The 20395-nt window shown below is 34.9% G+C and overlaps 1 protein-coding gene across 3 annotated transcripts in view; it reads right to left on the minus strand.

Moving 5' to 3' along the window:
* SEMA3A (semaphorin 3A) overlaps positions 1-20395 on the minus strand; it is a 339984-nt gene that overhangs the window by 95973 nt on the left and 223616 nt on the right. For all 3 annotated transcript variants that reach the window (XM_068669962.1, XM_068669961.1, XM_068669960.1), the window contains one exon: positions 5940-6059. In XM_068669962.1, coding sequence (XP_068526063.1) covers positions 5940-6059 — 120 coding nt within the window. The remainder of the gene's footprint in view (positions 1-5939; positions 6060-20395) is intronic.

The following is a 20395-nucleotide window of genomic DNA, read 5'->3' on the forward strand; positions in this document are numbered from 1 at the left end:
AGATCTGCAATGCATTCAAAGACAGGACTTCATAAATAATAGAGCTTATAATAGGGCAAATATGAATCAACGTGATTCATATTTGTTTACAAAGAGGTTTATGGAGTTTTTCAAAAAGTCTTTTAAATGAGAATCAAATTACCTCTTTGTGTTGACCTTCTACGTCTGTAACTTTATCACAAGATAATATCATGTAACAAGAGGTGCCATTTGGGACATAGCACTCAGTCTGTAAGAAACACATACTGTGCAATGCTGCTTTAAAATGTGTAGAGCTTCCAACAACATATCCTTATGGAAATGGTTGTCAAACCTTCCCAGAGAAAATGACAAAAGATTATCATGATCTCTGTCCCCTCCCTGTATTCATGCCGTAAATACTGTCTTTGGGTCATTGGAAAGTTCCCTTGAAAGTTCCATATCCCAACCAATCATACAGTGAATTATAGTTTGGAAAAAGAATCGTATGCTATACATAGCTACATATAGCCGCATATAAAACTATATACTTCTTAAGTGCTAGGAAGCACATGCTACAGCTATGCCAAGATTTATTTTTTTTTGACAGTGGAGGTAAACTGTACATGTGTGAAAAGCCTGATTCTATGCAAAGAGTTTTCATACAGGGTAGCCTAATGGTCTGGAAATCAATATAATATGGAGCAACAGAAGTGATGGTTTGCAGATCCAGCAGACTCCAGAGAAATCAAGCCCCTTTATCTTGTGATTTTGGCCACTGACCCTGAGAGATGCCTGGACAGATGTGTGACTAATGCTGACTGCCCTATTACTTACCAACTTGCAAACCTGAACCACCAATACAGCAAAAAAGTTGAGTATCTGTAATTTCCCAATATAGCACAAACCATTATTATTTATTTATTTATTTATGACAAAACCAGCTAGACAATGAAAAGTAATGCTCTAAAATGTGCTTACATTGTACATAAGCCAGAGATCCGGCTCTTCAGGTTTTATTTGCATGTAACTGGATCTATATTAGTCTGAAAGGTACAAGTATCTCTGAACTAAAATAGGCTGCTACTGCCTGCAAAGTAGCTATTCCTTTATTGGCATTTCTCTGTGATTACAGTCATGCTTAGACCTGGTACGTCACAAATAATTGTTTCAAATAATTTCTATACCACAATGTTATATCCTCATCACAAATGAAGATCATCCTTTAACAATCTCCCTTCCCTTCATATTTTCTATAAATATTTGATAAGCATATAAAACTACATAAAGGTACAATTAATTAGAAGTGAAGCCAATTAGCATGAATCGATTCTTAACTTAAAATATCATTTGCTCAAATGTTTCACTTAAAAAACACTGTTGAAAATCTTAACTGATGTAGAATGACACAGCTTTGCTGTCTTCAGTGAAGTTAAGCCAATTTATGCCACATCTGCTGCTAGTGAAGTCAATGTTTCACCTTGGATTTTATATTAGATAATGAAACACGACATGTTTTCTACCAGCAGTAGCACTGGTCCTTCAAGTGGTGGATTCCTTCAAAGTCATTCTTTTAGGAAAAAAAAAAAATCCCCCCAAAAATCTTTTCCATCACTATATACATAAATAAGTATAATATACACATACTTATATACTGACAGACAGATAAAAAGGAAGATGCATAAATGTATAAAACAGGATGTTCATTACTTAGAAAATGCACTCTAGACCTCTTCTAATGTGAAGTACAGAAGAGGAAAAAAAATGAAGAAGGTATAATTCAGCAAAATTTTATGACTTGAACTAAAGATGTTTAAAATACACAGAGACCGGAAAAAGCAAATATGTTACAGGTGGTAGCATTATATAACTTCATATGCAATAACTTAATGTTTTATGTACATCATAAATCTGAACTAAACTTAAGAGTTTCTTTATTGATTAAGAATGAGAAATAACCTGCAAGTAAAGTAATCCCAGATCTTTTAAGTTCTTCCAGTTAAAAACAAGTTTTAATCTGTTGGACAATGACAAGAAATTTGGAATTAGGAGACAATAAAAGAAGCTGGGTTAGTTCTTCAGACAGTCTATTGATTTACCTCTGTTGAAGAAACCTTAATGTATTCCTGCTGAAGATCTGGCAAACAGTTTTGTACAGCTCTTTGCAGTGCCTGTCTTGAGTGTTAAAAAAAGAAAAAAAAAAAAAAAAAAGGCACTCTATACTTCAACGTGTATGTAAAGGTTAAGTAAATGGAAAATCCTGTTCTTTCCTTAAACAGGACTGTTCTTTGCATGTTCATACAAACTACCCCAAAGGGAACCCTGGGGAAATGGAACAGGGCTGCTTCCCCCTGCTCAGGCACGCACAGGCAGGTGCATTTTGCATCCTGTTGTGATTTTTTAGTGGGTTTAATGCACCTCTGTGTCTCCCTGCAGTTGGATGTGTTTCTTTCAAGCACAGATTTGACTTGTGTAATTTTGCAACCGTAAAGACAACATTCCTACACATTAAATCCTGTTTCCTCAGAAGTCAGAACATGGTTCTACTAATTGCTTTCTTGTATTGTCTAGTAATTGCTTTCTTGTGCTATATTGCGTTATCTAGAGAGAATGCCACTTGCTGCCTAACAAGCCCCTGAAGCTGGTGTAGGTGTCTGTGTTAGGTCATCTCACTTATTCAGGTCATCTCACAATTCAGGGATATACAATGTAGTCATTTGCATATGAACCAATTTGCCCTATTCAGTGAAGGTACAAATGCAGACTCTGCAGTGGATGATCTCAAGGTTTAAATTAGGTTCTCCTCAGGTATTTTGTGAATATACACATGCTATGTTCTCTCTAAATATGTCCTTTTATTTTTTTTTTTTACTCAAGACTTACGTGCTTAAAGTCCATTCAAACTTTAGCTTTATTCTTCTCTCTAAATACTGTGGTTATTCACTCCCACATCTGGAATGGATTTAAGCAGAGATTAGTCTGCTTTACTCCTTAGAATGTGGTGTAATTCACAACATATTATGCTGTATACATTTGTGCAGATCATTTTTAATCAGATGCACAGCATGTTGTTCATATCCTTTTACCTTTCTATTATTATTTCTCATACTGTACTTCATCAAACTCAATTAGATCTGCCTAGTTTCATCACTAGAAATGGTTTTCTTCAAGTATGGAATGGGGCTGTAATATGCTGCTTCATATCAAAGAGATATTCAACAGATTTAACAATTCATATTCCCATTATTTTATGACTGTCACACAAAGCAATTTATTTCCTTTCCAAATCAGAAGAATTGTACCGTATTCCAGCCCCCTGCAGCTTGCTCCAATTGCTTCTAATGTCTCCTCTATCACTTCCCACTCTTTTCTTTAAATTTCATTTTTTCCATCTTCAGTTTGACACACATTAATTTCCACTCCTCCACCAGACACAGACAGGTGGGTTCCATTCCGCCACCACATAAACAAGCGGTCTTATTAGACAGTAGGTACATTCCCTGACTATTCCCCTAATCAGTTCACATTTACCTCTTTAAGTGCTTGAAAATAAACAAGCAGATGGTGAAGTCAGCTAATTTTCCCCAAGTGTTGTGGCAGAAAATGAATCTTCAGGAAATGTTTTAGATGGCAATTTTTTAACTCAAAATCAACCCTTTGTTTTCAGTTTTACTCTTTACCTTTTTTAGAATGTTAGGGAGGTATAAACTATACACAATACAGAAGCAGTGGCCCTTTGACATGCCCAGTGCTGCTATCTTATATGACCACATAAACCAGCTGGCTCTTACAGATGCGGAGTGTAGGCTGAGGGGTTAACATTGTATCCCCCCCTTCTTTATGTCTCTAATAGCTTCTGTCAATCAAGCACTGTCTTCTTCCCCCTGTTTCTGCAGAAGACACACTGAAACAACTGAAACTCCTGGCTAGGTCATTGGTGTAAGCTCTAGCTCAGAGAAAGACAGTCCAGGCTGTTTTTCATTGCAAACCTAATTAATTCATTTCCTTGTCAAATTATCACCGTTGTAAGGGACAGGACATAGACTACTACATTTGTCAAGGCACAAGAGTAGGTGGGTACTAGTGCCTCCTCTCTGCCCCAGTTTCTCTCTGCACAGGAAGAACTGGACTGAGAAGGTAATGACTCTTCCTACACAATCATTCAGAGGATACAGAAACTTGTGCTAATGAAGGGGAAGTTAAGGGTGATTTCACTCATAGCTTAAACATGAAAAGGAAATCAGAAGCTAACAGTGACTATGTCAGTTCAGATGTACATTATCCTTTCCCTGATTTGCAAAGCTGAAACAATGGTTCATGAGAATGATTCTGGCACATGGGGGCTAAAAATCTTACTGCATAAATGACCAAAAAGAAAAAACAACAACAATTATTTAGATTTTATTGATAGTTATGGACTGATAAAAGAAAGCTAAAACAAACATCCTCTTTCAGCTCCAGGGCCAAACACATCATTGACTCAAGTCTTCCAAAACATTGAATGTTAAACCAAGGTTGGATCCGGCCTCTCATCTCTGATCATCCTTTCTATAAATCCTTCATAAAGTGTGTGTTAGTTTTATGGCACAGTCATAAAACAGCCACATGTAGAAGTAAATGACCTCATACCAGCTATCTCTCTGCAGATAGATTCACTTGGCAGATAGCCAAGGCTTGATTGACACACATCTTACGGAACTAGAGTTAATTAATATGTCTACCAATTCCCAAATGGATCTCAGGAAGCAGAGAATCTGTTTAATGCAGTAAGCAATGACATACTGTGTGTGGTCAAGAGACAATCACTAATTGCCAAGAATGCATTCTGGAATAAAGCATTAATGAATACGTATAAAAAATATATATAATAATAATATTTATTTTTTTTAAAAAAAACTTCTACTTTGCAGCTCCTTTATTCCTTCAAAACCTTATGTTTAGAACATTAAAAAGACTCATATTTCAAATATCAAAAGACATTTTTATAGAGAAAAATGCTTTCCGGACTATAAAGTCAACACTCAAAATGTCTGCTAATTTTTCTACGAGAAGAAATTCTGATTTTTAAATAACAGAGTTCTCATTCATTTAACAATGATGTCTTTCTATTCAGAGAGATCTGAAAACCTGAATTGCAAAACCATAAGGTAAATTGAAAGAACTGTTCTTCAGAGATCACAGAAGCTACAAGTAACATAACTATGGATTCACCAATAAAGCATATCCTTAAATGAAGTAAGTGAGTGCTGAAAACACATCAAGAGTCTGGCTGCTAAACTGAAACAGTCCATGGAGCAATACTTAGGTTGGCTGGACTGCAGTTGCATTCTAGTTGCATTCTAGTCTAACCTGCAGCCAGGAAAATCAACATGGCCCAATTGCTTTCTGTTGGTGATACTGTTTTTCACAGAAGACCATGCTTATGTAGTTATGACAATCACTGACAAAATATTACAAGAGCTATGCCATGCCTTCTGCAGTACTAAGCAAAAGTCAGAAATAAATAAATAAATAAATAAAATAAATGGGGAGAGGAAAAAATTACTCTTTTTCACACAAAAAAATGTAAGGAAACAAAACGTAGGTCACATATGAAAACATGTTGACGTGTTAGGACAAATCTGAGAAGTGGGATTTATGAAGGCGTAGCACTATTTTAATTCCCAGCTGGGAGAAAGCTGCCATGGTGTCAGACTGTACTCTGTAGTAGGAGACTCAGAATAAATGCACAGGCTGAATTTTGAACGAGGCAGAATGGGCTAATTGGTATTTACTTAGGAGCCAGGCAGAAAGGATGCCGTGTAGGAAAGAAAAGCACAGATATGGTTGTGATTTATCAATCAGCACCAGAGTCTGGTGAGAGCGGGTCCTACCAGATCCACTCACTGAGCTGCAGAAACGAGTGAGGGCATTTTGGCAGAGGGCTCATGGCCAAACACCAATAAAGATTGAACAAGAAATATTGTTTTAAGATAATTTACCTCAGGATGGCTTCCAACTTCAATATATGTGCACACTGGATGAAAAGCCCCCGTTCCACAGGCGTACAAGTGGGTTTGGTTATAAGTCTTGAGCACCTTGATGAAATTAGCACATTCTCTCTGCAAAGAAAAGGAAAAATAAATTGCATCCGTGAAGTTAATTTGGTGATTATGACTAATGGGAGTGCTTTCTGTGTTGTGGATTTATGGCTGAATGAACAGATTTTAAAGGTGTGATCATTTCAAGCTGTTTATAAGCATGTTTAGCACTAAGCATTTAATAAACAGCCTGATTTAGGATCTCATTTAAATATCTTTGGTTGTCATTTAATAAAGCATCCAACCCTGAACAAAAAATTATACAACAATTTTCCTCATTTGTTTCAGACATTCTTCATCTTTGTAATTTATGGCATTGCCATGTTTGTAAGACAAAAGCCATTTATAGAAATGTGTCAGAATGAAATAATGAAGAAAAATGGACCAACTGTTTGCTTGTATTCAATTAAGTAACAATTAGAAGAAAAAATGTGCCAGATGGAAGGAGTTGATGAAAAACAAATCATTGATATAACATTTCTACAAACAATATGAATGCTGCCTCACCTCCATTGTCTGTGTTTAGGGACCAATTTTAGAAAGACGAATACTAACTTTATTGGAACTGTTTATGACCCCTAAAATATAAACTTTGCATATTCCATTTGAGTAAATTATCCATCATGAGTAATTCTAGTTCTCAATGCTTCAAAATGTTCTAACAGTGCCTAGCACAAACATAATCTGTTATCTGTTAGTAAAAATGTTGTTATTAATGCCTGTTATTAAATAAATGTTATTAATTTCCATATTAAACTGCAAGTGTCTAACCTGATAGTTAAGATTTTTTTTTTTTCTTTATTTAATCTTTCCATTCCCACCAGGTCTAACAATGAGAATAAATGTCAATGTCTGTGAATCAGTCTACTAACACAATATTATAATGAATTTCAAAGAGGATAAAAATAAGAATATTAAAATAGAACAACCGTTTCCAGTAAAGTTTGTGTTAAAATAATGGAGGAAACTTTTCCATGTATAGTTGGTGCATTTTTAGTATACCACTCAGTTTTACCTCTCCAAGTAGACCAGAGCCCATGGCAACACCACTTCAGCTACCACCTCTCCTAGAGGAGATCTCTACATTGAGATCTCATCTTGCTTACTAATTAAATCAGATAATCTCAACCAGAAAATAATGGCTCTGCCATGAAAATGCATGTGCAATTTGAGGCATGCCTTAGGTCACCACTGCGAAAAGCACTGAACTTATATAAAACACTGATTCCCTGCTTCACATAATGGACTTCACCAAAATGACTTTGCTCTTCTAATTTTATTGTTTATTTGTGTAACAGCTAATGGCAACGTACTAAAAAGAGTACTGTAGAGAAAAGTATATAGAATACTGTCATGTACTTGGCTTACTGCTGACAAGTTATCTTTCCAACTGAGATAGAAGAGAAAACATAGAGATAGTTAAGGTAATCTAACAGGAAATTGAAAGAAATAGAGATGGATGTTAGCAGCGGTCTCTTTTAAATCTTTCCATACTGACCTTTCATAATAAAAACACACACAGATTCTGGTGCATACATATTCTTCCTCCCACACATATATAAACATGAACATACATTTATTACATATATTCACAAGCTGCTTTTCACTGTCACAATGGTAGAGTACTAAACAAATACCTGGCTTAAATCATCAAAATTACACTATATGTTTCTATATTGTTCTTAATACTGTTGTCCTTTGTTCTTATTAATAAAAGAAATATGGAGAAAAAGTGAAAATATATTACTAATACGAAACCTGCAAGAGTAAAACTGAGCAAATACCATAAATTCACATAATGTTAAAATTAACAAAATTAAAAATGAACAAAATTGTACAATCCTTGCAAAAGCTCTGATAGTCTGTGTTCCAGCTGAAGCATCAATCATTGACACTGCATAATTTAAAACTGACCAATGATTTGTGCATTATTAAAGCATCTAGAATTTTCTTCCTTAACATTTTATCTGTTCAAATATAATCACACATCTGTTTCAGTAGGACTGTGTCTTGCCTTGTCTGATTTGATATATCTTGACTTTAGAAACGTCTTTGAGGTCTACTATTTAATAATTGCCTACCTGAATAGCATTAAATGACAAGGGCGCAATGGACACACACCTTTACAAAATGCTGTGAGTACGTGGGCAAGATCGACAGCCAGGGTAAATTACAATTTTTTTGCTGATTTAAGTGGAGCTATTCTAGTTTATAGCAACACAGTACCTGTGATTCTATAGGCATTTGCTAAACACTGTTCTTCTGCATATACGATACAGTAAGAAGGTTTTTGCAAGCTAGTATTTTAAAGGTGAGATGGAAAACCCTTCTTCACTTAAAGGCAGAGCTTTCCTTGATTTCTTTGGAGGGAAATTAAGAAAAAATCTACCAGTTTCACTGAATTATATCAGATTAGTCTGTGGTAGGAAGGAGAAGGAAAAAATAATTTAACTTTTTCCTAACCATATTTTTGCTTCAACTGTTAAGCTTCAATTATACTGTAACTGAGTTAATATCAGTAGAATTACTATTTCTATCTATAATTGCTCATATTATAAGCAATTTGGTTTATTCATCCCTGCCTTTAAGCTCTCCTAAATTCATTGTGCAACACATTTTTATTATAGATGTCTGAGAAATACACTACCTAGTTAAACAATGGGGAAGGTAAATACTTACAGCAATAAACCTTTGACTATAACAAATAAATTTGTATAACATTTAAAGTCCCTAGTCCAACTCAGACTGGTCACACATCTTCTCTGTGTTTTATAGCTGCATAAAGGAACCATTAAGATCCATTCAGTAAATTCTCATACACCTCCCTAACAGATTAGGTTTCTTTATATATTTTACATGACTGTAAAAAAATAAATAAAGATGGGTATTAAACCACAATAACTGACATCAAAGTAAAGTTACAGTTCTGATTTAAGCCCTTGTCAACTCAGGAAGTTCAAAGTGAAGTTTCTACCCTGCCTGGGAGACAGGACTATTCTCACTGGAACAATAGCAACAGTCTCTTTGATTTCCATTGCAGTGTAATCAGAGTCCTTCCTTTTCCTAATTGTGCCGAAGTACAGCTGCACAGATACAGCACAATGTGTGGAAATGTCATTGTACCTGTGAGTTTGTGACTGATACAATGAGAAGAATAAGAGTTTGCTCCGTGAAGGTGAATACTTCGTTTTACCTGGTTTATGTGACTCTGGTAAAAAATAAAAAAATAAAAAATAAAAAAATAACAATAATAATAATAATAATAATAATAATAATAATAAAATCTCTACTGTAACTACTTTAACGGTTCTCCATGATTCACTCAAACTCAACATTTTAGCATACATGTATGCCAAAGAAGACATTACAAAACAGTGTGTGCTTTAAGACTACCACTACATGAGACTTGGGTGACTGACTCAGATGTCCAGGATCTATTTCCCCAACCCTGCCCTGGCTTCACAGCTTGTGCAGTGGTATTCATCTGAGAAATCTGGCACTCAGCTCTGCTGGTCCCAACACTGGTGGCTACATCAATTTGACTACAAAGTAACCACCAACCACCTTGGCTGGAGGCCTGGAATGACTTAGTTGTCTCTAACTGGGCTTGTCCTTCTTGGCAGCCACATCCCCTGCTGACAGGCCCTCAGGCAAGCACTATATTGTTATTATGAAGGTCCATGCCAGCAGGAGGCATTTCACTATATGATCTCAGAGTGTAAGATACTGGAAAGGAAGTGAAGACTACAAAAGAAATGTAGTATCTTGGCAAATTGCAGCATTTGGGAGAAAATATTCAGTGGAGGAACAGGAAGGAACCAAGAGCCAGAGGTTGTAATGATCAAATTATCAGGAAATTTAAACACTGTGTCCACATGTGAGTTCAGCCCCTGGTACCTTTGAATTAATTTTTGCTCTTCCCAGCAAGGGAACATTGTTTAAAGGGAACATGTTCTGGACAAATTAATACCCTTTGAATATTGTTCTTCAGGTAAAACAGTTTAAGGAAGAAGATTAGACTTTCAAAAATTACTTTCTAGGTGGAAATATTTTTATTTTTATGTTTTAATATTTGAAAGCTGGGTTGAGTGGGACTTCTGGCCTAATAATGTAAATAAATATATGAAAATGAATGTAAAGTTTGCAGAGTTCTTTGTAGGCAGGAAAATATCACTTGGATAGGTAATGAAAATACATTTTAAAAAAGAGGAGTACTGGAATCACCATAGTGAATCACTAGAATTCTTCCACCTAATAATCCTGTTTCTTATAATGGGGAATTTCATATTACGAATTTTTTCTTGTCCATATAAAGCTAAACACAGGTTTATGCCCTAAAGCTTGAGTTTATATATACATGCATATAGCAGAAAGCATAAGTGATTGCATATGTTACAAAATGATTGAGGTAGACTTTCAAAGAGAAAATTAGGTACATCATGTGGGAGTTACTGCAGTCCTGAAAACCCCCACTAATTTGTCTTGCCTAGTGCAGGAGAGGATTAATCTTCATTTATATTTCAATAAATAGCATAAGGTTTCCTGAGAGCTGTAGGTTCTGCCTTTGGCCTTGTGCTGAAGCATCTCTAACTTAAAATCTAAGCAGCTAAGCCCCAGCATCATGCCTGGAGACTCAGCATAGTTTATGAGGTCTCTGTCCCTGTCCTGACAGAGGGAACTTTTACAGAAAGCATTTTTTTTTTTTTTTTTTTTTTTTTTTTTTACCATGTAAATTCAGGAGATGCTACTGTGATGACATGATTGCCACTATCCTCTAAAGCATGCCCAAATAAATGGTTAGTGCTCCTTCTTGGTTATACTATGTGCTGTACTGACAGTTTATTGGAATTGAAGTAGCTAAAATCATTCCATCATACTAAGGTATTGCAGCGAAGGAACCAACCTTACTGCAAGTCCTCCTGCACTAAACTCTTATTTGTAGTACAAGTTGAGAAATTGTTAGTTTGTCACTTACAGTCAAAGTGTGAATTAAGGTCAAAGAGTTCCAGTGTGTCTGGACCTTAAGTCTAAATTCCAAATCCAAATATTATATATTACAAATAAGGGCAGAGGGCTTGTCTTGAAGAGAAGATAAAGTATTAATTAAGCTTTCCAGCAGGACACCCACCATATGAATATCAATATGTCTGACACTAACCAAACATACACATTTAATTTTTAAGAGATTTCCAATATTTATGTATCAAATAGAAAGGATTATGGAGAGAGAGATTATCCTGAAAAAAATAAATTACAAAGAAAATGTCTGCAACAAAAAGCATAGGAGCCAAAAGCACAAAGATTGAAAAACAAACACTACAGATATGTAACACTGATTAGACTGTTATGCAGACTTTTCCCGGACACTTACAAAAATAAAGTCCATCCATCTGTCAAAACATCTGCTCTGCATATGAAAATTAAAACTGAATTTAGGTGGTTTTTATGAGTTTCCAGTAATTATGTCTCCTCAAGAAGCCTGGAATTTACATCTTTCAGTCTGGATTACTGATGCAGCAAACAGTTTTCAATTTTATATATATATATAATTATATAATATATATTATTGTTATTATTTATTTTATTTATATATTTTTTTTATAGGGGATGTTTAAGGAGTAAGTCCCACTGACTAATTAATATCCAGGCTATTTTTTTTTCTTATTATTTTAAAGAAGATGTTTCTATTAAAAAACAACCAATCAAACAAACAAGAAAAAAAAAAAAAAAAAAAACAACAACAACAACAACAAAAAAACAGAATTTATGTCTATACTGCTTCACAGATACTACAGCAAATATAAGTGGACAGATTATGCAGGGCACTGAGTAAAAGGCCAAATAATCCATTACAGTATCATTAGCTTCAACAGTTTTCTGCTGATTTAATCCAGATAATGATCAGACCCTGTCATACATTCTTCCTTTATTTCAACCTTCCCACATAACTACGTGATTAAAATATCAGAAGGTTTTGTCTAAACTGGATAGACAAGGGGATTTAAAGCTACCATCTAACAGCTGGACAAACAAAATAAATACATGTTTTGTCTTTCAAATCAAGTGAACAGACAGTTTCCATATCAAGTCCTATGCATGAGTTTAATTAATATGTTTACTTTTTTTTTTCTTTTTTCTTTTTTTTTTCTTTTTCCCTTCTGTCTAATTAGTTGAATTCTCAAGAGGCAAGGTCAGGAATCCATGGAGAATAAGTAATCCATGACATTACTGCTGTCATTCATATTTATCACACTGTTGAAAGATGTTCCCAAGTTATCAGAAGCTTTTTCACTTCTTTCTTTTGCCAGTGGTCTACTGCCAGCTGCAATCAGTTCAGTCTGTATTGGCTAGGTATCTTTTTCAGTATGCAATAGCATTGTTTCAGGAAAAATACTTCTGGAGTGTTAGTGCAATAAATATATATTTAGTTCCTTGTACACAGATGAACAATTCTCAGCTAGATCCTGCAAACTCTTTAGCACATCAGCAAACATACAAGGAAGCCCTTCTTAGTGTGAGTTCTGCAATGCATATACTTTCACAGCTACACATTTCATTGCTACTTGCATGATTTTATTTTATTTTTATTTTTTTTTGTAAAATGCAGTAAGATTATTTAAGAATTTGTACTGTTTCCCTATTTGCATTACAGTAGCACTTAAAAACATTGGTCAAAAAGTAAAGTCTGCTTAAAGAGGCCCACAGTAGGCAGGGAACAGAGCAAATCATTCCAGTCCTGTTAAATGGCAATGATCCTTTAAAAATTTTATTTAATTGGAGTAAGCTAATTGGTAACTGCTGCAAAACCACTGCTGCATTGGCAGTAATGGGAATATCTCCCAGTACTAGAAGCTTTGCACAGGGTTTGATGGGTGGGAAAATCATGCGTGGCACCTGTACTCCATGAGATAACATTTCAAATGAACCTGAGTAAGCATGTATAAGATTTTAGAGTGGGAGTGGCCAGCAATGCACGCAGCTGGCATGAAAACATTTGCAGACTGTGATTTACTGCTGTGTATCTCCCAGAGTTGGGATCAATAACTTCATTTCCATCCCTGTTTTCTCATTACTGTACCTTGCAATCAGCAGGTTCAATGTTTTATGGTCCTACCCTCTGAAAATCTGTCTGCAGTGAAGTTAGCTGAGCAGTTCAAATACTGGGGTCTGTGTTACAGAGGGGATTTCTATTAACTTAGTTCTTAGGGATTCCCCATCAGTTAAAATCCATTAAAAATTAAAAATTATATATATATATATATGTATATATATATAATTATATATATATATATCCTATATATATATATATATATCTATATCTATATATATATACAATAGAAACCTTGGATATCTCTTGGCAAATAAAATACTTAATCTCTTTTATTAATCTATGTTATTTTCTGAACTGAATTCTAATTGTACTTTGAAGATCTTCAGTACATTAGAGCTCAGAAAAAGCTGCCAGATCCTGAGATCCAGTGGCCCTTGCACTGTATTGTGATATAGAGGATTTGACCCCTCCCGAGATGCCAGGAATGACACTACTCTTAGACATGGTCACCACTGCCAAAATTAAAGATGATTGCTTGATTAGTTCCATATCTAAACTTTCCTTTGGTGTCAAGCCATGCCTGAGAAATTTCAGACTGAGGATGCTGATGAGGATTGATAAGACATTCTTTCTTGCTTGCCTAGTGCAGCTTACTGTACTTCCAGTTATCTTCCCAATTAAGTTACGCCTGTTATCTGTCTGATTTTTTTGATATGACAAGAGTTCATGAGAATATTTAAAATGTATAATTTACTCAAGTTGCAGGATGTCTGCATGAATTTAAACCATTAAGGCATCAAGACAAAAAAAACAAAAAGCTAACTAACAAAGTATGTGATAAAAAAGCCACTAAAAATAAAGCAGTTGTGTCCTGATTCCTTCAAGCCACAAACCTGCATGCTATATTAGAAAACAATGTAATTGTCAGCACACTTGCACAGCAGATGGAAAGCTCTTTGGCTTCCTGCTTTTCGCCAGTGAGGGTGAAACAAAAAATGACTCGCTGCCTGCCTGCCTTTCTGTCTGTCTACCTGTAAGGGTAGTTGTTCACTACTGGTACTGTGGACCAAACACACCAGTTAAATAGGTCTTCAAATCTTTGTTATTATCATTAATTGTATGGTCTAGCAATTGCTTAAAGTCTTAAGAAGTAAAGTTTCTCCAAATTGTTCTGTATTCACTATGTCCAAATTAGGAGACGTGTTTCCAGTCCATAAATCTTCATTTAGCAGATGCAGATAATAATTGTTCTAGACCAGTGAACAGCTAGACATATGCCAAGAAAAGGCTGCAGTACAACATACCTTTTTTAATGACCATCTCATATTTTTGTACATCTGGTTAATGTGTAGTTAACAATACAAACCAAAGTCTTTTGTGGAAGCAGTCCAGCAAAACTGTTTTCAGGATTTTGCAAAAATAACATGGTCGTTTTACACTGAACCCTTCCAGGAGCTTTAGCAAAAAACTTATTTTATTTTGAATTGTTATGTTTTTCAATAGTATTTACTTCCTACAGAACAGAATTAAGTTATTTAAGTAACAGAAGAGTATTTCAGGAATAACTCAAAACATGCCTTGAAGTCAAATGGAAGACAGTCCTTTCCTTACCATAATTTTAAAACAAAACTGTTTTTGCTCTGTAGACTAAAGCTGTCCCACATTCTGGGCATGGCTTTATTAGCAAAGCAATGAACTATACTGCTTGGTTTCAACTCACGCAGTCTCACCAAGCCCAGCAGCAATTTAAGTTGCGACCACAGTCTAGATCGAAAGCGTCTCTCCCAGCTATCTCTTCTATCTGGGTGGGGTAATCACCTGTCTTCTGGAGAAATCAGATTACATCCTGCCTTTCCGAACAGAATCAACACCTGCTAATTGGGTGGAGTATTTCAGACAAACAGGTTGCCAAGCCTGCTATATATGCACATAGAGCACTTAGACTCCATATCAGCTTGTCTTTATTCAGCATTAGACATATCCTGTAATGACTTCCACTCACAACCACCTAAAATAAATATACTCAAAGCCTCTGTGTTGAAAGTGAATGTAAATGTGTGAAGTGTTGAACGGAAGCAAAAGACTTTGGAATTCATAAGGGAGAGTTGCTTAGCAATATGTGGGTCTGTAAATAAAAACACTCCGTAAACTAGACTACGAAGTTACATGTTTCTTATTGTGGGAATCTTTACATTTGGGTGTGGAAATTAAGCTGTTCTGAATGCATAGATACTGAACTAGGACAGAAGCCTAAAATTCCCAGTCAGTAAAAAATTGGTACCAAAAGTATTTATTTATTTATTTATGGTGAGATTCATGATACACTGAAAATAATCTAAAGTTTTGAAACATGTTAATCAGCAAGGGATTATTCAAGGGGAAATCAACAGATAATTTGTTCCAACACAGATCATTTTGAACAGTCAGGAAAAGAAAAAGAAGAAAAAGAAAAAAAAAAAAAGAAAAAAAAAAGAAATATATAGGTTCTTTCTTTATTTAGTGTTCTTAATTTTCTTGTTCCACTATCTTCAGAATACAAAACTCTCTCTACAGTAAAAAGGCTTTTTTTTTTTTTTTTTTTTTTTTAAAAAGAAGATTAGTTGATGTGAAGATGTGGAAATTGAACAAAGCATTAGCTTTGACATAGGAAATAATTAGGTATCATTTCCTTGGTTATTTTAGGAACTTTCTCTATAACTAGTGTTTAGTTCTTTCACTTATTCCAAAAGAAACAGACAATATTAAACTTGTGAGCAGCAGAGAGGAATTTAGTGGAACTACTGGTTGGTGTATGCAAGTAACAGAACTGCAGATATAAAATTAGTTGTGGACTAATTTAACAGGGAGATAGTAATCACATCTTGAGTATAAAGGAACTGTGATATGTGATCTTTGAGAGCAGACTTATCCTTAAATTTTAAACTGTACTTGCTTTTATTAAAACAACAACAACCTAAAAATTAGTCTTTTCACTAAAATAGAAAGAACCTCTAGTAAACTCAGGGGAAAAAAATGTTAATGATACCAAGAGAAACACTTTTCTCTTATTATGTGAGTTTCAGACTGAAGCTCTGAAAGAAAACAGGGACTAAACAACTCCATAATTTTTACTAATTATCCAGTTATGTGTTTCTCTGAAAAGAAATGTATAAAGGACAAATTTACATCTTGAGATGCAATAAATCATAACAAGAAATTATCCAAAATCATTTTAAAATAGTAATGGCTGGTAACCCAGCTGCAATTAAAAGTAGTTCTCAAGACTTTATGAAGGCCAAACTTGGGTTCATGAGGAACACATATTGATAGGAAACTAAAACCCATAATTTGGGAAACAAATTTTCTTCCATTTCTCCTTTACTTTCATTCTTTGCCCCTGTAACTTCATACTTCAAAGACAAAATGCTGTTTCTGCAAGACTGCATTCAATCTGATCAATATAAAGTTTCCTTCAGAGGCAAATTTCTAGTTACACCTATAAAAAAAATATAAACCAGAAATTGGAAAATTAGTTTTCTCTTTGATCTATGTTAATTTGTTCCCCATATTCAAAGACGTAAATGACTTCCTGTGATACATAAATGGGTAAACTATGAACATCTGAACAATTACTAACTTAATCCTTCCTCTGTATAAGTACACAACTTGTTACCTTACAGTAACTGATTTGTCTTGGTAAGTTCATATAAAGAACATATGCAAATGTCTAAATGAACACAAGCTGTAGGCTTAACTTTTGAATGGACTCTGCCATAAATGAGGCTTTGTGCCATCAAGTGTCCAAGAACTAGATCTGGCACAGCCAGAATTTCCTGGGGAGGTAGGGAGGAATAATGTTAGAAATCTCCACAGGACTTTACTTTAAAAGACTCCAGTGTATTATACTTCTTCTTTACCACACTCAGTTCACTTCTTCTAAGTGAAGGAACTATAGGTTTGTTGTACTTTTTTTTTTTTTTTTTTTTTTCCCATTCTGTCTTTCTATGTTGTGTCTATGCAAAGCAGTTCTATGCAGCAGCACAAAACTTACAAAATGCCGCACTCCCTCTTCTCCCAAATGGTTAAAAATGCCTTAGTAGGAAATCATGCCAACATTAAAGATTATGGACAAGAATAAGGAGTAAGAAGACCCCAAAATAATAACTTATTCCAGGATTACTGACTGGGATAAGTGATAGAGTTGGAAAGGATATGAGGTCGCACTGTTTGTCTCCAAAGAGCTCAGAAGTCACATTTTTCCTTGTGGATGTTAACACGAAAAGTAAATTCTGTTCTTAAACTCATTGGAGGTCCATTGCTTTGGATCTATTGCTTAACTTATCCCTTCCTACTCTCAGGAGACATGCAGACATCCCCTTTCCCCAGGCTGGATGGTCCTGGGTCTGTATGCTCAAAGGATTTCAGTGTTATGCTGGAGACAGGGAGCCAGAAAGAAAAAGGTTACAGTTGGTAATAGAAAAGCTGGGTATCTGTCTGTAAATGTCCTCTAAAGGAAGAACACTGAAAGAGAGGGACAAACTTCTCTTTGGCCAAAAATAAAAAAAAAGGCCAGAGGTAATTTGACCTGATAAACTGTGACTATCAGATGAATTTAGAAGCTGCCTTTCTAGATCCAGCCAGCATTGTATATTTAATTTTCAGAATCCGTCTTCAGATCTTTGTTTACAATAACAGATGAAAAGAATTACTTTTGCTTTCTGCCTCCATGTTCTTCTATTTTCCCTAAGGCAACAACAGTAATAAAATGAATTAAAGGCAATTGTGCTCATTTGTTGCCAACTTTTTTTTTATTTATTTTATTTTTTTAAAGTATCACCAGATATGGCTGAGAGACACTTGCTAAGCTACACAAAATTTTTATTTATTTATTTATTTATTTTCAATCAAATCATTGTACACATTGCTTTGGAGATGTTAATCTTCCTATGATTTAGGGAGGATCTGGAAAACTTTAAAGAAAGCAAAAATTTAGATGACACATGAACATTTTGGCATGAGTATTATCTTAAATGAGAGAGTGAACTAAATTACAGCCACGTGATTCTACCCACATGAATCATAAACCCAATCATTAAGCCACACTTAAATGCAAAGAAGCAGAATATATAGCTATATTATGTGTACCATAAAGAGTCCAATTCTTCCAAACTGGGAATAGGTTTCTGATCTGAAAAGATTCCAAATCACCACCTAGAGACCTATCAAGTTTAAAATGTCAATCACAGTTGAATTCAGGTAAATGTTAACTAGATAAAACCTAATGACACTTAAACAGCTGACTTAGATGTCAGATAATGTGTTGATACACAGAATTGTGCTGATACTGTTTAGCTATTAAGTGTGATGACATGAAAGTCTAACTCTGCAGACCTGTTTGTTTATGTGAGGGAGTCTGTGGAGAAACTTGCTAGTACCAAGTAAAAAAGCTTCATACTCTTTCTATCTGGTTGTATACCACCATTTAATTCTCACTAGAAAAATCCAAGGAAAACATGATTTCATATTTTTTTCATATTCAAGTTTTCTATAAATACCTGACATTGTTTATCTTGTTCTATGTGACTTTAAAACTATTAATTGAAATTTAAAGATTTAAACTAGTCAAGTCCAAAAGGGAACATTTTAACATTTTAGTTTGTGCTGGGATATTTAAGAGTAGCTAAATAAATTAGAAAGTCAAATCACAATTGAAAATAAAATCATAAGGTACCCTTCAGAAGCACATCTGTGTAGCTTTCAAGTTGTAGAAATCTATCATACTATTTAATTGGGATTTCTCTGATTTCTCTGTGTACCATGTAAACTACTGTTATGGTGCTCTAGTCAGAAATGTATTGACTAGACAGTAGTCAAAACTTTTTAAACTATAGTAAATTAATAGTTTAAGGACTAGAAGACCTTTCCACTCAACAAACTAATTATCTATTCCTTCCTGCAAAAGCAGCTAGTGTTTCTGGTAACATTTGTAAATTACTCAAGTTTTGCTTTGCTGGTTTATGACATCTCAGGATTTTATATATTTTTTTTTTAACAGTTACCTGTTATTTAGTCCATATGTAATATAATGCAGAGGTAGTCATGTGTTTCTGCTGGGATCCAGGTGCCTGTGAGATCTTAAAATCAAAATATTTAGGCTCACTACTGAGGGATATGACTACAAACATGTCTGCACTGTAAAGTTGAGTGTAAAAGCTGAGAACTATTCTGTAGAGACCCTGTCTTCTTTGATCATTACTAAGGTCTGGTCAGGAATCATGAGAAATGTTCACAGGGCTTAGAGTAACTAGAATAAATCAAATGAGAGACTGAGGTCCAGAATAGCAAGAAAGCCTCACAGAAATACTCATTTAGCAGAATTACATAAGCAAATACCATATTTGTTAGTTATGTAGCCTTTAATTTTTACTATATTACTGTGGTGCTTTTCATACTCCGTAATGGAAATACATTGTAATACTATGGACTTACACGGGACAGTGACTATTATTATTATTGCTATTATTATTATTATTATTTAATTTATATTTTGTGGAGAGTCTAACAGTTAACTGCTGTCAGAGAAGTCCTACTTTATTTCATATGAGGTCTTTCAGCCTCCCTTCTCCCCAGCTTATTCATAGGAAAAGAGATCTGAAGCATACTTAAAAAAATGGTTATCAATCTGTACAGTGAGCAAAGCTTAACTAATTAACATACAATAAGTCCTTCAAGAAATAGAAATGAGAATGACTGCGTAAGGAACAAGGGGATACCAGGAGAGCAAGAGCAGCCCAAGTAGGCCACACTCCTTGAATCCCACACCAGCTGTCCTGAACTGCAAGCCTACTTACTGCTCCCAGATTGGTATGACTGACAGTGTCAGTACAAGAAAACCCTCTGAAGGAGTAAAAATGATGGTAAATTACCTCTTATAATTATGAGAGGAAACCTCTGAGGTCATAGCTGAGGTTAGGAGCAGGGCAGAGACAGGGTTGTACTTGCACTGCAGCTGCTGCAGCGCACCTGGCCTATTAGTGGGGACTTGCATTTTCAGCACTCACTTCCCCTAGAGATCAATAATTAAAAAAGAATTTTTTAAGACCTCAATGTAGAAGTATATACTATCATTTAGAAAGTTCTGAACCATCACAAGTGAAGAGTATCTAATATCTTAGCGGTGTTACATTGCTGAAAGCAATATTAAATAAAGCATGTTTCATACTGCATGTTACTTTTCCTCTATTTCTCTTGTTCTTAGTAATGAGAACCAGTTGAGTTATATTTATGTCCTTTATATTTCACACTCCCAAGGTACTGACAATGGCTT

Source organism: Anas acuta, chromosome 1 (assembly GCF_963932015.1).
Source record: "Anas acuta chromosome 1, bAnaAcu1.1, whole genome shotgun sequence".
NCBI classification, from domain to species: Eukaryota; Metazoa; Chordata; class Aves; order Anseriformes; family Anatidae; genus Anas; species Anas acuta.